At 34.9% G+C, this 15979-nt stretch overlaps 2 protein-coding genes and 1 long non-coding RNA gene across 7 annotated transcripts; all 3 read right to left on the bottom strand.

Moving 5' to 3' along the window:
• Positions 1-1597: 1597 nt before the first annotated feature.
• LOC117919144 lies at positions 1598-2827 on the bottom strand. Its single transcript, XR_004652040.1, has 2 exons — positions 1975-2827; positions 1598-1888 (listed from the first exon to the last, which is right to left on the bottom strand). It is a non-coding gene; the product is annotated as an uncharacterized LOC117919144 (long non-coding RNA).
• A 2072-nt stretch (positions 2828-4899) lies between these two features.
• LOC117917678 lies at positions 4900-7835 on the bottom strand. 3 transcript variants are annotated; one of them, XR_004651739.1, is made up of 4 exons: positions 7376-7835; positions 5962-6234; positions 5632-5768; positions 4900-5191 (listed from the first exon to the last, which is right to left on the bottom strand). XR_004651739.1 is itself a non-coding variant. In XM_034834032.1 (3 exons), exons 1-2 carry the CDS (start codon positions 7655-7657, stop codon positions 5974-5976), a joined length of 543 nt encoding a protein of 180 aa, XP_034689923.1. In that variant the 5' UTR covers positions 7658-7835; the 3' UTR covers positions 4900-5191; positions 5962-5973. The 3 variants fall into 3 exon arrangements, 2 of the variants coding, with proteins under 2 accessions (XP_034689923.1, XP_034689922.1); XM_034834032.1 differs by lacking the exon at positions 5632-5768; XM_034834031.1 differs by lacking the exon at positions 4900-5191 and having other exon boundaries at positions 5261-5768.
• A 258-nt stretch (positions 7836-8093) lies between these two features.
• Positions 8094-14430, bottom strand: LOC117917827 (auxin response factor 2A-like). 3 transcript variants are annotated; one of them, XM_034834245.1, is made up of 14 exons: positions 13832-14430; positions 13078-13190; positions 12479-12574; positions 12293-12349; positions 11840-11995; positions 11414-11498; positions 10822-10912; positions 10411-10575; positions 10154-10270; positions 9847-9922; positions 9601-9769; positions 8835-9427; positions 8478-8668; positions 8094-8373 (listed from the first exon to the last, which is right to left on the bottom strand). In XM_034834245.1, the coding sequence occupies exons 1-14, from the start codon at positions 13905-13907 to the stop codon at positions 8292-8294; spliced, it is 2067 nt and encodes a 688-aa protein (XP_034690136.1). In that variant the 5' UTR covers positions 13908-14430; the 3' UTR covers positions 8094-8291. The 3 variants fall into 3 exon arrangements, with proteins under 3 accessions (XP_034690136.1, XP_034690137.1, XP_034690138.1); XM_034834246.1 differs by having other exon boundaries at positions 8835-9415; XM_034834247.1 differs by having other exon boundaries at positions 13046-13190; positions 13832-13914.
• Between the last annotated feature and the right edge of the window lie 1549 nt (positions 14431-15979).

Here is a 15979-nt window from a genome sequence, read left to right as displayed (position 1 = left end):
ATAGTGGAACTCTTTAAAAATCTCTACACTATTTTATCTTCTTCCATCAATGTATAGAGATGTTTGAATGTATTTAACTTCTCTAGAATTCTTTACGCTTCTCTATTTATAGAGATGTGTCCAAAAGCTTCTTGTTCTTTATAAAAGAACAAGAGGGTGACACTTTGCTCTCAAATGAATGGACACAATTAGTAGACAAATTATAAATTTCTTCGTGTCATCTAAAAGATGAGAGTTAACCATTACTATAAAGATTTGCTCCCAACCGTGTAGATATTACCTCATCATATTCAATTGATTTGTATATTATACACATTCTGTCAAATTCCCAAGTGGATATATGGTATGGACATGACAAGGTTGAATAGAATCTAGGTTTGGTTTTGAGTTAAAAGTTAAAAATGTTTCTAGACCTTAGTGTATGTGGAGATATGGCTTCCAAACATAACTGTTATGGAGGGGAAAAGTTCTGAGAAGAAGATGAACATCTAAAAACTATGTCGAGTGGACAGAGATATGATGAAAGGTAAAAAAACATCCGACATTGATTGAGACACCAATTGAGTGAGACTGGGATTGAATGAGTGAGATATTCCTGAGATATGAAGAAGAAGTAAGAGACATTTGACACCAGATTGAGTGAGACATTTTTGTATTTATTTTTTTTACTCTTATCAATATATATATTTTTTAAAAGCTTAAACTTGCAGGATTTGATCGAGTTCAATATGTGAGGAAGGGTTCGTACTTGCATGTGAAATGATATACATATTGCAAGTCAAGGGAGAGATACATAGATAAAGAATTGCAAATTGAGCAAATTAGGGGAGAGATACATAGACAAATAACGACGAATTGGGGAAGAAGAGAAATCATGGAGAGATATACACTCCAAGTTGGGAAAGAAAAACATAGGGAAAGAGCTGCAAAATGGACAAATTGGGGGAAGATACATAGGCAAATAATTGCAAATTGAGTAAAAAGAAAAATAAATATGCAAATTGTGAAGAGACGACTCAAAAATATGACCTCCTGTCAAACCAAATTTTGATACCATACTAAACTACCAATTTTCATAATAACTGAAGTTTGTAGGATTTAGGTTCAATATACATATTATGTTCTCTTTAAAACCAAAATGTTCAATAGCTTTTCTATGATTTTGTTTTATTCGTATGTTTGAATTGTTGTTTTTATAGTAGCTTGTCAATGGACACATTGTACCTTATTTTCTATCAAATTTTTTGGCATGGAAGTATATTTTCTAAGCTTGAATTAATAGAAATAAAACGTTAAAATCAGAGATGTACCTAGACAAAGAACTGCAAATTGGGCAAATTAGGGGAGAGATACATGGATAAAGAACACTGCAAATTGGGGAAGGGGAGAAACAAATGTGAAAAACAAATATGAAAATTACGAAAGGACAACTCAAAATATAACCTCTCATTGAATCAAACTGTGATATCATGTTAAATTATTAATTTTTCTTATAACTTAACCTTATAAGATTTGGGTTTTATACGCGTATCATACTCTCTTTAACTGCTAAAATGTAATATAATGTTTCTATGATTTTGTTTTAGGTGTTTATGTATTTAACTTGTCAATGGACACACTGGACCCCATTTTCTATCAAAATTTCTGCCTTGGAAGTAGTGCTTTCTAAGCTTGAACTAACGGAAATAAAACATTTTAATCAGAGATACACCTAGGAGTGTCAGCATCAGCATTTACAGAAGCAAAGAGGCCAGACCATGGTCTGATCTTCCTTCAGACCTCTTGACCCTAATCGCCCTCCGCCTAACCATAATCGAGCTTCTCTGCTTCCGCAGAATCTGCAAACACTGGTATGCTGCTTCTTTGACTGCTTCAGCTCAAATCGAGTCTGCACCAAATCAAAAACCGTGGCTACTCCTCCGTGGGTATGGTTCAAAATGCCTCCTATACAAAGAATCAATAGGACACTACTACCTTGACATCCCAGAAATGAGTGGCGCCACCTGCATTGCCTCCTACCAAGGCTGGCTTCTTCTCTTCAAAGCAGGCTCAATCTTCTTCCTCTGCCCCTTCTCCTCCGCCAAAATAGCACTCCCCCACTTCCCTCACTCCCAACTCTCTGATCACGTCGCCGCCTTCTCATCTCCACCCACTTCTCCAGACTGCATCGTCTCTGTCATCGGCCGAAGCGATGCCATGAACTTGGAGCTGCATTTGCTTCATCGTGGAGACAAAAAATGGACCAAGCATACGTTGATGTATCACATTAATCACTTCAAAACCATTACTTGCGCCACTTATCATAATGGAGACTTCTACTACCTGGACACGGGTACTGGGGCTTTAGCGTTTAATGTGAAGAACAAGAGCGGAACCAGGTACCAGGTGGTCAGGGCGAAGAAGGGAGGAAGCTGGTTGGGTAGTGAGCGGTGTCTGCCATTTTCACCGTGTAGGGATTATTTTGAACAGAATAAGATGAAGAAACTGTTGGGATTGACGGAAAATGTGTCGATTACTACTTGTGGGACACTGGTGGAGCTTGATGATTTGAACTGCTTTATTAGGAATGAGAGCATCCAGAGCAGCCAAAAATCTGAAGACTGCATCAAGCTTAGAGGGATATGGATTCATCCTCGATTTTTTCAAATCCCTTGTGATCAGAGATGGTAGTTTTGGGGACTAACGCACATTTTTCAGAACTTAGTATTAAGGGAAGGAAGTAAATGATAGGAAGCAGAAAGGACAAAGTTTGTCCGATTGGCTCATGATTTAGGATAAAGGAATGTATTTTTTTTCATCTACCATAAGATTTTCATTATTTCTTTCTTTCTTTCTATAATTCATAATACATTCTTGTATACATTTCTAAATAAAAAGAAATAATAAGATCCATTATTTTCATTGCTAAATTATCAAATTCTTCACTTAGAACCATATATGTTTTTTAAAACTATTTTCTGTTTTTGTTTTTAAATATAATAAACAAGCTTTCAATTGTTTTATAAGGGTTGTTTTAAAAAATAATTATATAAATATGGTTTTCAATGAATCTTTTAAGTGATTTAAGTTGTTTTCAATTGGTTTTTTAATAATTATTTTAAAAAATAATTATATAAATATGAAGAATGATTTAAAATAAAATAATAACATATAAAATTATTTTTAAAACATATTTTAAAAAATAAAAATTATGTTAAAAACATTTTAGGTTCGGAAATAGAATTTTGTTTTACAAAACATAAAATAGTTTTCAAAAACTATTTTTAAAAGTAATTTTCAAAAATAATTCCCGAGCTTAAGTGATTATTTATTTGAATAAATACTTGTTTATTTTCTTTCTTATATTCTCACTTGAAGATATTGGTTTATTTAGATAGCATTTTGTTCTTTTAACTTTAATTATTGACTAGAGAAAAAAAAAAGAAAAAAATATTCCTTGTTTTGCAAAGTGGTACTTCAACACCAAACATAACAATCAATACTCATTAAAATACTTCATTTTTTTTAATCTTTTAAATAGAAGTTTAAATATTAAAAAATACACTTAAAATTAAAAATTGATAGTTTTTATTGAATATATAATTAAATAGAAGTTTAAATATTAAAATGATGATGGAAGAAAAAAAGATATCTTATGAGATAAGTAACCATTATAATTATCAACTAAAGAAGATAACATACAATTTAATATTATTTATATTCATAATTTGAAATTTTTATAACACTTACTATTAACATTTTACAAAATAAAATTTTCTAAGAATATATTAAAATTAAGAAGATTACAATATATAAAAATTAATAAATTAAGTCTTAAAAATTATTTACATAAATAATGTTAGATGATAATTCATAAAAAATGAAACATATATATATATAAAAGAAAGGAAGATAAGTGTACCTAAGAGATGAGTTTTATGTTTGGCTAAGATTTTCTAAAACATGGTTCTTTGAGTTTTACCTTGTAATTTTAATTATCCAAAAAGAACTGAAATACCTTTTACAAGGGCTATAAATATCTCAATTTAAAAAAACTGATAGAAGAATGAGATATAGGAAAATATGAAGACGGAAAAAGATAAATAAAAATATGTATTGAAAGCCAATAATTATGCTTTTACATATTTACTTTTTAATTTGGTTTTAAATTTAATTACGAGATCTTCTAATAAGAAATGTTGTGGATATCACTTGACAAAATGCTATTGAACACTTGATTATAGAAGATTGTGATTAGTAGCCAATTAATTGGAAGCTGAAGTCATCAATCTTATATGATATTATAATTATTTTTAATAAATATAAGACAATTTCTTTTGAATACAAATGACAGCTCATCTTTTACAACCTTATAAAGGTAGATTCTATATGTATTTACCATAGTAGAATTAATGTTCAACAAATATAAATAGATCTATTCAAACAAGTATTACCATATGTTACATTGAAAAATTTTAGACACGATATTGAAATGCAATGAAAATTTAAAAATAGAATGAAACTTATATTGCACAATTATACTACGTGTTTAGTCCCTTAATCAAATAAGATCATCATTTATTTATAAGCACTAAGGAAACTCTCAGGAAGAGTTACTTACATCTCTACAAGTCTCTAGAATTTCTCATACAAATTCATTCTATATACAAGAAAAATTGTGGAACTCTTTAAAAATCTCCACACTACTCTATCTTCTCCCATCTATGTATAGAAATGTTTGGATGTTTTTAAGCTTCTCTAGAATTCTTTACGCTTCTCTATTTGTAGAGATGTGCCCAAAAGCTTCTTGTTCTTTATAAAAGAACAAGTGAGGGTGACACTTTGCTCTCAAATGAATGGACACAATCGGTATACAAATTGTAAATTTCTTCGTGTCATTTAAAAGATGAGAGTTAACCATTACTATAAAGATCTGCTTCGGGTAGATATTATTTAACCACTTCTCCTGCTCCAATCAATACAAATGTTTTCACCCTAATAGTTGCAATATAAGATACTTCCCTATTGGTGACTTGTTTTTCTCTTTACTCCATACTGATAATAGAAATCAAAGAACATGCATAATAGTAGAGTTTCAAGTAGTGAAGAAAATACTCTTACTATAGTAGTTATTGCAGCTTCACAATCTGTATTATAACCAACCAGCTTCCAGTCTGTGGTCCTTGTTATAATAGTTTAAAACTCCTAAGGACTGATAAACAAAACACAACAATTTAAGAAGCTTATATATGTCATTATCAGATTCCAAGAACATCATTTTCAGAAAGTAAATATGATTTTTTTTGTGTTGAAACATAAAAGCTTTAATTGACTGATTGACCAATGTTCAATGTCCGAATCTCCATACCTCATCATATTCAATTGATTTGTACATTATACACATTTTGTCAAATTCCTAATTGGATATATGAGGAGATATGGACATGACAAGGTTGAATAGAATCCAAGTTTGGTTTTGAGTTAAAAGTTAAAAATGTTTCCAGACCTTAGCGTATGTGGAGATACATGGCTTCCAAACATAACTGTTATGGAGGGGAAAAGTTTTGAGAAGAAGATGAACATCTAAAAAAAATTCATAATTCAACATGCTATTAAAACTTGGTTTGACATGAGGTCATGGATTTGAGTCACCTCTCCACAATTTGCATGTTCATTTCCCAATTTGTTTCTCCTTTCCCCCAATTTGCAGTTCTTTCTTTGTGTTTGCTCTCCATGTGAGAGTGAGCCCAAACCACTCCTAAGTTCTCCAGCAAAATGGACTAATTTTACTACAAAATTTCAAGCGTTAGTAATTTTCTTATCATAAAAAAATAGAAGTTACAAAGAGCTTTGAATTCTTAGTTTCACAAAGGACAGTACAGTTATTGCACATAAAGAGAACCAACAATTAAAAAGATACCAGAATCAGAAAAAGAAAAGAAAAGTCTCTCCAGTTATATATCATAGGAGCTTTAGGCTTACTTAGTCAAACAACTAATCCTGCTCAATCCGTTGGGCAATTAGATCAACTGCTGCATTTGCTGATGAGAAAGCTCCATGGAAGCTTTCTTGATAGGAAATGGATTCTAATTCTCTGGCCATCTTCAACAGAATCTCACCCAGATCAGTTTGTTTCTCTACTAAACTTCTGTAGTATGAGTTGGCAGCAACCCTGCTGATTTCAATGTTGGTTGCCTCAGGACAGTACTCATCATCCAACCACTTATGCAGAGTAACTCTAAGCCACTCTGATTCCTGCCACCAATGGTAGAAATCACATAGTTCATTGCAGGTACAGAATAAAAACTATAAATGAGGTTCATAGAACTCAAGTTTCCTCATAAACACATACAGGAATGGAACAAAAAGATTTGTGTTGTGTTAGCAGAAGCTTTGATACCAATAGTGTTAGATCAAGAACACAAAGATAAAATAATCACACATACGATACACAAGGTTTTAATGTGATTCGATCAACCATGCCTACATACACAGATGAGAGAAAATCTTTCCACTATACAATAGAGAACATTACAAAGGATAGAATCAGATACAACCGAGATATCTCCTCCCTCGTTCCATTGGATATCTCATTCTCTCTCACATCTCTATTCACCTAGTATATTCTCTGTAGGCCCATCTCCATCTCATGACTTTTTTCCCTCATGACCTATAATATTTATAGAAATATTTCCAACAACTTTCCTTAGAAAGTCTAAAATTACAATAATATATCGACTTATAAAATATTTTAGAATTTGCGACACTTTCCAACAATTTGAACACTAAAAAAATTCAAGCAGTTCAAATGGAAACCAGGCATGTGACGGCCTGAACCCTAAGGCTAGGATTCAGCCATTTCGGCTTGTTTGTTCACTTTCCTATCAATTGTGATATCACACACCAAATATGGGAAAATTTTCACGTTATACCTCTTATCCATGTAGACGTATTTTAAAGTCATGAAGACACTTTGGAACAAGAATGGACAATATCTATGCTATCTGGAGCTGTAATTCCGACATCTCACATGATGGAAAAGTAGAAGCAATATTGAGTTGGAACCCCTTTCCCGTTCAGGTGAAAGGACACAATTTTGCAGAAAGTACTGTATTAGGAGACTGATCAAAAGGAAATCAACCCAAATTACAAACCCCCACAGCTCAATTCACAATATATCTTCACGTTCTAAAATTGCCAGATGAAACTGAACCAGAAACCCAATTCTCCTCTACATTTCAGCATTTCCCATATACAAATGATTCTATCCATAAGGGGTTTCAATATCATCACTTGATATCCGTAAGCTCAAAGAACTCCAACAAGAATTGTTCGATTACATAGAATTACCTGATGAATTCTCAAGATTAAAACATCCATAGAACTAGAATTATACCTCCAAGGCCTTGGAAGGATTCAACCAATGGTCTGGCACCCTCAAGTCTTGAACTAGGGTTTCTTCATCTCCTTCTTCGTAGCTTTGTGGGTCTGAAGAAGACTGAGATCTTGGGACAGATCGGTTTCGGAGATGACCTTTCAGAGGGGGTGTTGGCTGAGAATTGACCTCAAAATTAAGGGCTGATGTCCCAATTGTAAGGGCACTATGAAGCTTTGAGAATTGAAGATCATTGGCATTTGGGATTGTTGTTCTTGTGTGAAAAAATAGTGAAGACAACATGGCTTGGAATTTTGAATTGCCTTTTTTTTTTTTTTTTTTTTTTATAAAAAAGAAAAAAGAAAAAAAGGTTCTTTCGTGATTTTCTCGAGAAAGTTGAGTGGGAAAATGGGTAATGGCGGGAAAGTGAACGGAAAATTCAGATTTAGAGATTATCCGTTGGACTCATACAATGTTTTGGATAAGGATCCAACACAGCACAAATAAAGCGATGTCGTTTTACCTTTACTGTCACAAATCACGAAAACGACGTCGTTTGGATGATCTCCAAAGAAACATGATAATTTTTTTTTATCAAATTTTAGGAGAATTTGACTTCAAAACAACCCCGAATACAAACAGGGCATGAGAAAATTTCAAATATCCCATATGCCTACTGGACACATCATGCTTATGAAATCATTGAAATGGAAACAAAAATCAACCCATTTCCCAAACATAATTTAGAAATTTGCTGTTAGCAAATCGTAGACATTTGCATCTTATATATGGCACCAGCATCTTTTACAAAGAAGAAACACAACAACATAGCTGTTCAAGCTCTCAACAAAGAAAGCACAAACTCAAACAAGAACACGCATATTGTATGTAAAAGAAAAAAATATATGAAACAGAAGATGAAAGCAGAAAGCAGTGATCATGAGGGTGTAGCTGAATTCAGTCTCTCAGTCTCTTCCTTTGGACATACGAAGATCCTCTGCACCATAGACCGGAATTCCCTGCATTTATAACAATAATAACATCACCAAGTGAGCAGGAGTGTTCAAGTATTGATACATCAAGAAATATGTTCAGAATTGTTGTGTTTGAATTGGTACTGAACTGCCATGGGTAATCTCCGAGCAGCATCATGTCGCCCTCATCATCTGTGTATGTTACATGCCACCTGCAGCTGCCATCCATCAAACTTCCTCCGAAATCAAACATCTGGTCGAGCTCGACAATGAGCTCATCATACCCGTCAAAGCGTGCAAGATCAATTGATCTTCCAAGGGCAGTTCCATACTTGAGTACCTGAAAGAGAACCCGGATATATCGTCTTAAGATTAGCTTTTCCATTAGCAAACAGTCCATCTATCGTTATGAAGAGAAACAATCCACCCAATCTCTTGGAAATGGTTTTATATCAAATTCTTTGAAGTTGCTGACCGTAACTCACTTAGCAGTGATTCTAAACTACCTTTGTGCAGCTCCTGACCATGACCGAGCAACAGTTCTTGCACTGTTTGTCTGAGAGGTCGCCAGAAACACTCTTAGATGGCTCTGAAGCTTGGATAGATTCAGAAATGCTTGACTGAGATGTTGGAGGAATGGAACAAGGACTTTGCAGCTCACTGGAACTGGCAACTTGTGGTGAAGGGAGCTCCGCTGGACTATTAATTAAATTTACACCAAAAAGCTTGTATTTGTCAATGCGGTTCTGTTGGGCAAATGAAGTTTCATTGCCCTTCGGCTCTAGAGCCCTCCAATCCTGGAACTCACAATTGCTGGAGTCAAGATTTGCAAAAGACAAGTTTGTGCTCCCTCCAACATTATCACAGGCTCCACAATAGGTAAATGTTAGGGAGCAGCCATTAGCAATCCCCGAACTCAGAGGGTTTTCACCCTGGAACAATATTGTTTTGCCAGGACATTGATAGAATGGGTCATGCATTGGGAAGTGCTGAGGACCCCAATCGGAATTTGGTGGAGGAACAACCAGCAATGATGACAGTTTTGATGTATCTGGCTTGTGAGCACCTATATCGTCGTTTTCTTGACCTTGCAAGACCCCTGATTGAATTTTAGTGTGCTCAACTTAATTTTGCAATAAGCATTGAGAATAGGTAAAAATCATCCAATTGGTTCATTCACGAGAGATACACAATATAAATATGGAGACCTAAGAAGACTTATTTTCTTAAGGAGTTGTGGCACAAAGTATAAGATAGATAAAGAGTACTGACCATCCCCAACCAATATAGGAATAGCAGGACACAGTGGATCAGTTGGGCGTGCCCTCTTTAGTTGGGGTAGAATAGAAGTATGCTTCTTCTTAATGAATTCTATTGGCTCGATGTTCCATGCAGCCACCCTTTCAGGACGTGGAGTCATATCTGATGTATCCCATTGCACCTAAAATAAAGAAGTAGATAATCAACTACACAAGACAAGAACAACAACATTTAACTACAGAAAATAAAGCTATTTACCTTGAAACGTCTCCATTCTGAATTGGGCCACCTAATGGCATCAACATCTTCAATGCCAACTATAGTACCTGCACATCTGGTTGATACAATGAATAAAATTCGGTTATGAAACAAGACACAAGAAATGCCTCTTTTTTTTTTTACTTCTATTTCCCTTCGTTTTTTGCATTCAATGATCATAGCATGACTCACTGCAATTTGGACCATTTACTCATACAACAGCATTATGCCATTGCACAGTCAGCAAATGCAAGAATTACAGAAGAAACAAATCATGCATGAAGCAGATAGATCCATGAAGGCTTACCTTTGTTGTGAACATTCTTCACCTTCAAACAGCATTCTGAATCTTGTTCCAACTGAGTAATTGTTTTCAGCAGATTTTATGTATTGGTCATAAGGAATAATAAATTCAGGACTAGTCCTGCAGAAAAGATATGTAAATGACTTCCTAGATCAGAACTATTCTAATGCTTGTTGTGCATGGAGAAACTGCTATAAGTACCAAAAAGACTAACTGGAGTCAATTTGATCGTTACTATTTATAACATGGTAATAGCTTACCAAGGACGGAAATATACAGTAAACATGGTTCCCGTAGAAATGGCATGGAAGGCACTTGCAAGTATGCCATGTTGCATGCTGTGGCCGGATAGTACTGATGCTGATACATTGTTTTGTAATCTTGTAGCTCTCCGGACCCCAACACGAAGTTCACCATTTGCTCCCCTAAAAACCAAAAATATTATTATTATTATTATTATCATCAGTTAATCATTCACTCTTCCATTCATTCAAAAGATCAATATATTACATAAACAACTGGCAGCTGGTTATTACAAACTTTTGCTATGAATCCAAAGTCTAGTTGTAAATATCAAATATGACATACACATAGTTTACATAATGCTTTGAATAAAAGAGAAAAGGTACAGTACAACTACACAAAAAAACACATAGGGAGGAAGAGAAAACCTAAGGAAAATGCAGGCATCTCCAGCAACAAGCTTCTTTGATGTCACAAATTGACTCCAACCACTAGTAAGCAAGTGCCGCTTTGGCTGACCTGCATTTATTAGGGGAAAACATGCAGGTAAGAAATAAGATGGGGTCCAGAACAATTAGAGACAGGAGGTCGAGGGAAAAAAATTGCATGAGAGTAAGAAATGGTCTACAGTAAGTAATGACATGTGTATTATTAATACACTAGCAGGGCTCCTGAATGTTGGTCTGACATGCTCTAAATGAGACTTGAAGTAGGTCCTCCTGACTTTGTTGTCATCAATATAAGAATGTTTTTTTTTTAGTACTCACTTAAAGAAATGGTGCTTTAAGGATCCAAAAAACAACTGCATTTCTAATTTATCATGGCAGTTATGATGTTGTCTTGCTATTACTCCACCAACTTGTTTAGTTAAACGTCATCTCAAACACAACAGGTTGATTCAAAACAAAATCCCCTTCATCCATGAGATGCAATGACAGACTAGTAGTAATGCTTAAAATGTTCTTTTTCCTTTTTGTTTTTGAGTCCAAATTTTTAATGACTGAAGTATATTGAAGATACCTCGAAATATATGGCGAAAGCGCCATTCAGTCCCATGCAAGTCCTTTGCAATCAGTTCCTGTACTGGGGGTTGCTGGGTCATGTCCTGCAATAACATCCACAGTATGTAAATTTGGCTCCTTATCTAGATCATTTACTATAAGATTACATGACATAAAGGTGGATCCACAAGGGAGAGAGTTTTATACTAAGATTTTGAAAGTGCAAATACCTACATATTGTAAAGAATCTCCCCTATTATTTTTATTTGTCCTTATTTTAACAAATAACTCATGTTACTTGTGAGTAAAGATTATCGTATCTGCCAAAGTCTATGGATCTATACGGTTTGCTAAAGCAATAAGAGAAGCTTGAATCCACTAGGTAAAAGTCTCTTGAGATTTTTAAGAGGGCTATTTAAAAAGAAATCATTGCAAGGATACTGACCAGAGGTGGAAGACATTCATCAGCATGTCGCTTCGGAACAGAGAACCCACCATGTGTGTTTGTATCAGACGGAGTGAGAGTCTTGCTAAAGGAGTATGAATGAGTTCTTCGAGGGAAAAACTGAGAATTTCCATGATCTGGACTTCGCCACTCTTGCTGTCAAGGGCAAGAGCATTAAACTTACAGTATGAACTAGAGAAGCATTTAAAGATCAAATGGAAACAAAAGGACTAAACTTCAATTTGTAAAGGCACAAGTTTGCCATGCAAACTTTCACAATCACCAAAATCAGAAAATGATAACTATAAGGAATACAATTGAGGTTAATTATATAAATTCTGAAATAGCATCATCAAATGAGTTGCAATACACATAATTTCATTTTCCAGTTTCAGAAGACTTTCATGCACAAACTAGTTAATTAGTAAGAATATAAACGTCTCAGTAGCTAACCTTTGCCTCTGGAAGCAAAGTAACTTGCGCAAACACCTCATCTGTACAAGCTTCAGCCTGAAATACCATATTGACAAACAAGAAAGCCATCCAAAAATAGGTAAAAAAATATACATACACGCCTCGACAGTTTTGCCATCTATAAATTCCAATCTAAAAACATGCCTGCAGAGAGATGTGAGGTACCTTTAGCTGAACGTAAACAACTTTGCAGAAAATCTTAGAAGGTAAATTGTAGATTGGCATTTCCATTTGGCCATCCTGGTTTGTATAGGCCTCAACCTATACCAAATTCAAATAGCCATATATGAATTCACATCAGTAAGAAAACTGGCAATTTTTTCCACTCATAAGAAAATTACAAAAACATTCATATTCTTCCTGGCACGTACTACACTGGGGGGAATCAGAAACAAAACCAAACCATTTAGATCTAAATAGCATTTGAAATGAATCAATTTTGTGCAGGCAGCAAGTAAGTCTTTTTTTAGAATTACCAATGGGATCCCAAAGTATGAGATCATTAAACCTTTTTTTTTAAAAAAAAAATCTCACTTTTTCAGGGAATTGCTCCAACTTTTGGAAAGATTCCTTTTGTTTGTCTCCCAGTGACTCCCCATTGTAAATTAATGGATATGTGCCCTCAAATACTATAGAAGAAAAACACCATGTATAGTTTCATTCCCAAGGAAACACCCAATTCTCTATTAGACTTGGAATCATTTTAATCCCAAAGCACAAAAATTACTTGACCTCAGAAATGTAGATGGACGGGAGAGCAGAACCTGTTCTATGTGGCCTTGAGGGAAGTAGACAACCTTCTGGCCGGCACGCAGAATGTTGACAAGAGGCCCAGCACATCCAAGCCATAGTTCAGTATACAGATCATCATTTTCATCTAAGGTCACAACATATTAACATTAACATCTTAACCCGGCAAGTAATAAGAAAGTAATCATGCTACACACATTTTTGGAACCCGTTTGATCAGAGATTAAGAAACAAATGAACAGATTATTTAAAAGAAATACAGAATACCAACCAGAAATATGGATTTACAGTTTATACTAAAAGTCTTAAATCTAAAGCATGTAGCCATCAGAAATTTCATGGACATGTCAACCGTAGCCATTTTGAGAGAAATCACAAGTTGAAGAATAGAAGGTACATAAAACAATCCAATTAGTATTCTAGAGAAAGACAGATCATAATGGAACTTTTGACCACATATAAGGAAGCATTTTCCCCTCAATATTCCATGATTATCCCACGACAACTAGTTTTAGAGAGAGAAAGAGAGGGAAAAAAACCTCCAAGCTAGTGAAAAACAAAATCAGAGACATGGTCATGCAAGACATTTCCATTGAAATATTTTTTTAAATGAAATGAAAATAACAAAATATGAAATTTCAGCCATTAATACGAGTCTTCCTGAGTTCCCCTTCATAAGTTCATGCAGAGAACCATACATGAAAACATATAGAATAAGGAAAAAAAAAATATAAACAAATATTATAAGGAAAAGAACCGAGACGTCACCTTGGATGTTTCTACTCTGCAACCCATCTCCCTCGAGATCAACCCTCATCCTCTCACCATCTCCACCACTACCCATCTCTCCCTGTCTCTCCCAGACGAGAATGCAACGGCTGAAATGAAGAGAAACCCACAAAAGCTCCAACCCAGAATACCACAGACAGAGAACCCCAGATACAAAAACAGCCTCTGCATCCACCCCACCGCTACCGACACTCTCAAAAACCAAAAAGAAAAAAGAAAAAAACGAAAATAAAGGATGACCCAGAAAAGCTCTCAACACGACTGTGTTCACAACACCAGCGCCCAGCGGTGCTTCCCTCTCTTATCTCCCTCTGAAAAAGTGGAGCTTGGGGGCTGGTGCTTTAACTTTAACGTTTAAGAAGCAATGTCACACACAACACACACCACCCACACATAGAGCTGCAGAGGCTGCGGCTGCAAAGAATGAGAGGGTGTTGGGTAAGTGTTGGACACCGTACACAACCACCCTTTGACACGAGTCAACTTCCCCAATGCCAAGCTTCTCTTTCCTCCCCTCTGGCGATATTTGCAAAATTTCCTCCCTCCCAAACGATATCTTCTATGATTTATATCTCAGACATCTGGTCTTCTCCGCCACCTTCCATTTTCTCTCGATCTTTTTCATGTTTTTCAATTTTTTTAACATTTTATTTATTTAATGGAGAGGGTGGAGAAGCGTAGAGTGTGAGTACGTACTCGGGGGACTATTTTCCAATGACCGGCCAATCGAATAAAGGTGATGCGGTGGGTCCTACATTTGATGACTTGATCTGACGATGGTGAAGGTGGGGGCCCTGTCACGGGCGTCTGTGATGCTAGACTGGTCATCTCCCTCCTGGGGCTGTACTTGTACTACTGTGTTACCATCTCATTTCAAACTAATTTCTTTTATTTTTTTATTATTTTAGAAATAAATTATAATGGCATTTTTGTAATTGATGGGAAAAAACATATTTTCCATCTTTATGTATTTTTTATTTTAATTAATGAGGAGAGAAAACGACAAAACAACAGGATACAATTACACCAGCGAAAACGACGCCTCTTCGGTACATACCGGGGCATTCATGGAAAAAGGCGGCTCCGTCGCTGCAACCAACGCCGTTAACTCCACCGCGCGTTGCAAACGGCGGCTGTTGTCGTTCCCGTGAAACTTCTCCCGCGCTGCCTGCCGTCCGCGACCGCCTTGCAGGCCCCCGACCACAATGCCCACACCGGACAAAATTTTATCCATCTGACGACACGTGGACCTGGCCCACGCCACGTGTCCGACCAGGGCTTCGAGGGTTTAAAAGATGGCGCCGTTACATTTTTGTGGCGTGTTTGGCAGTACTATTGAGGTGGTGTTGTTTACCACGCCATTCATGCTGCGGCTACTTTTTGTCTTGTTTTTTAATCCGTTACGAGCCCCTCGTTGTAATATTGTAAATGTGTGAGGACTAGTTTGTGAAAATGTGTGAAATTGGATTTAAATTATTGGGGCCTTTGTGGGCTGGATCATGAGTGTTATGGGCCCAAATCAACATCAACCTTTCATCATCGCTATCAAACAAATAAATCAAATCTTAATTGAAAAAAGATTCTCAAAGAATTAAAAAAATATATATAGTGTTTGAATCCAAAAATAACATTCAAGAAATTTTGCATAAAAAAAAGGGAGAAAAATCCCTAGTTGTGTAAAAAAAAATCTAAAATAAAGGTCATCTCAATTATATAGATTTTGTTTAATAGTTATTTTTTTAAAAAAATTGTTATTTAAAATAAAAAAAATATAAAAATTGTTTGATAGATAACATATATTAGTTATTTTCACTTATTTTTAAATTATTATTTTTAAAAATAATTATATGAATATAAATAATGAGTAAAAATAAAATGATACATATATAAAATATTTTTTAAAATATGAAAATAAATTAAAAACATTTCAAATTCCTAAATAGGTTTTATTGTACAAAACATGTTTATTCTATAAAACTATTTTTCAAAATTGTTTTTAAAAACATTTTTCAAATAAATTCATAATCACTACTGTCATTTTGTCATAGATTAGAAAGGAAATAAAATCATATCCCAATTTGTGATATAAAATTTTTTAGCTACTAAGTACAAAAATAGTGTTTCAAG

Source organism: Vitis riparia, chromosome 7 (assembly GCF_004353265.1).
Source record: "Vitis riparia cultivar Riparia Gloire de Montpellier isolate 1030 chromosome 7, EGFV_Vit.rip_1.0, whole genome shotgun sequence".
NCBI classification, from domain to species: domain Eukaryota; kingdom Viridiplantae; phylum Streptophyta; class Magnoliopsida; order Vitales; family Vitaceae; genus Vitis; species Vitis riparia.
The sequence above is the reverse complement of the archived record's forward strand: the minus strand, read 5'-3'. Positions and strand labels throughout refer to the sequence as shown.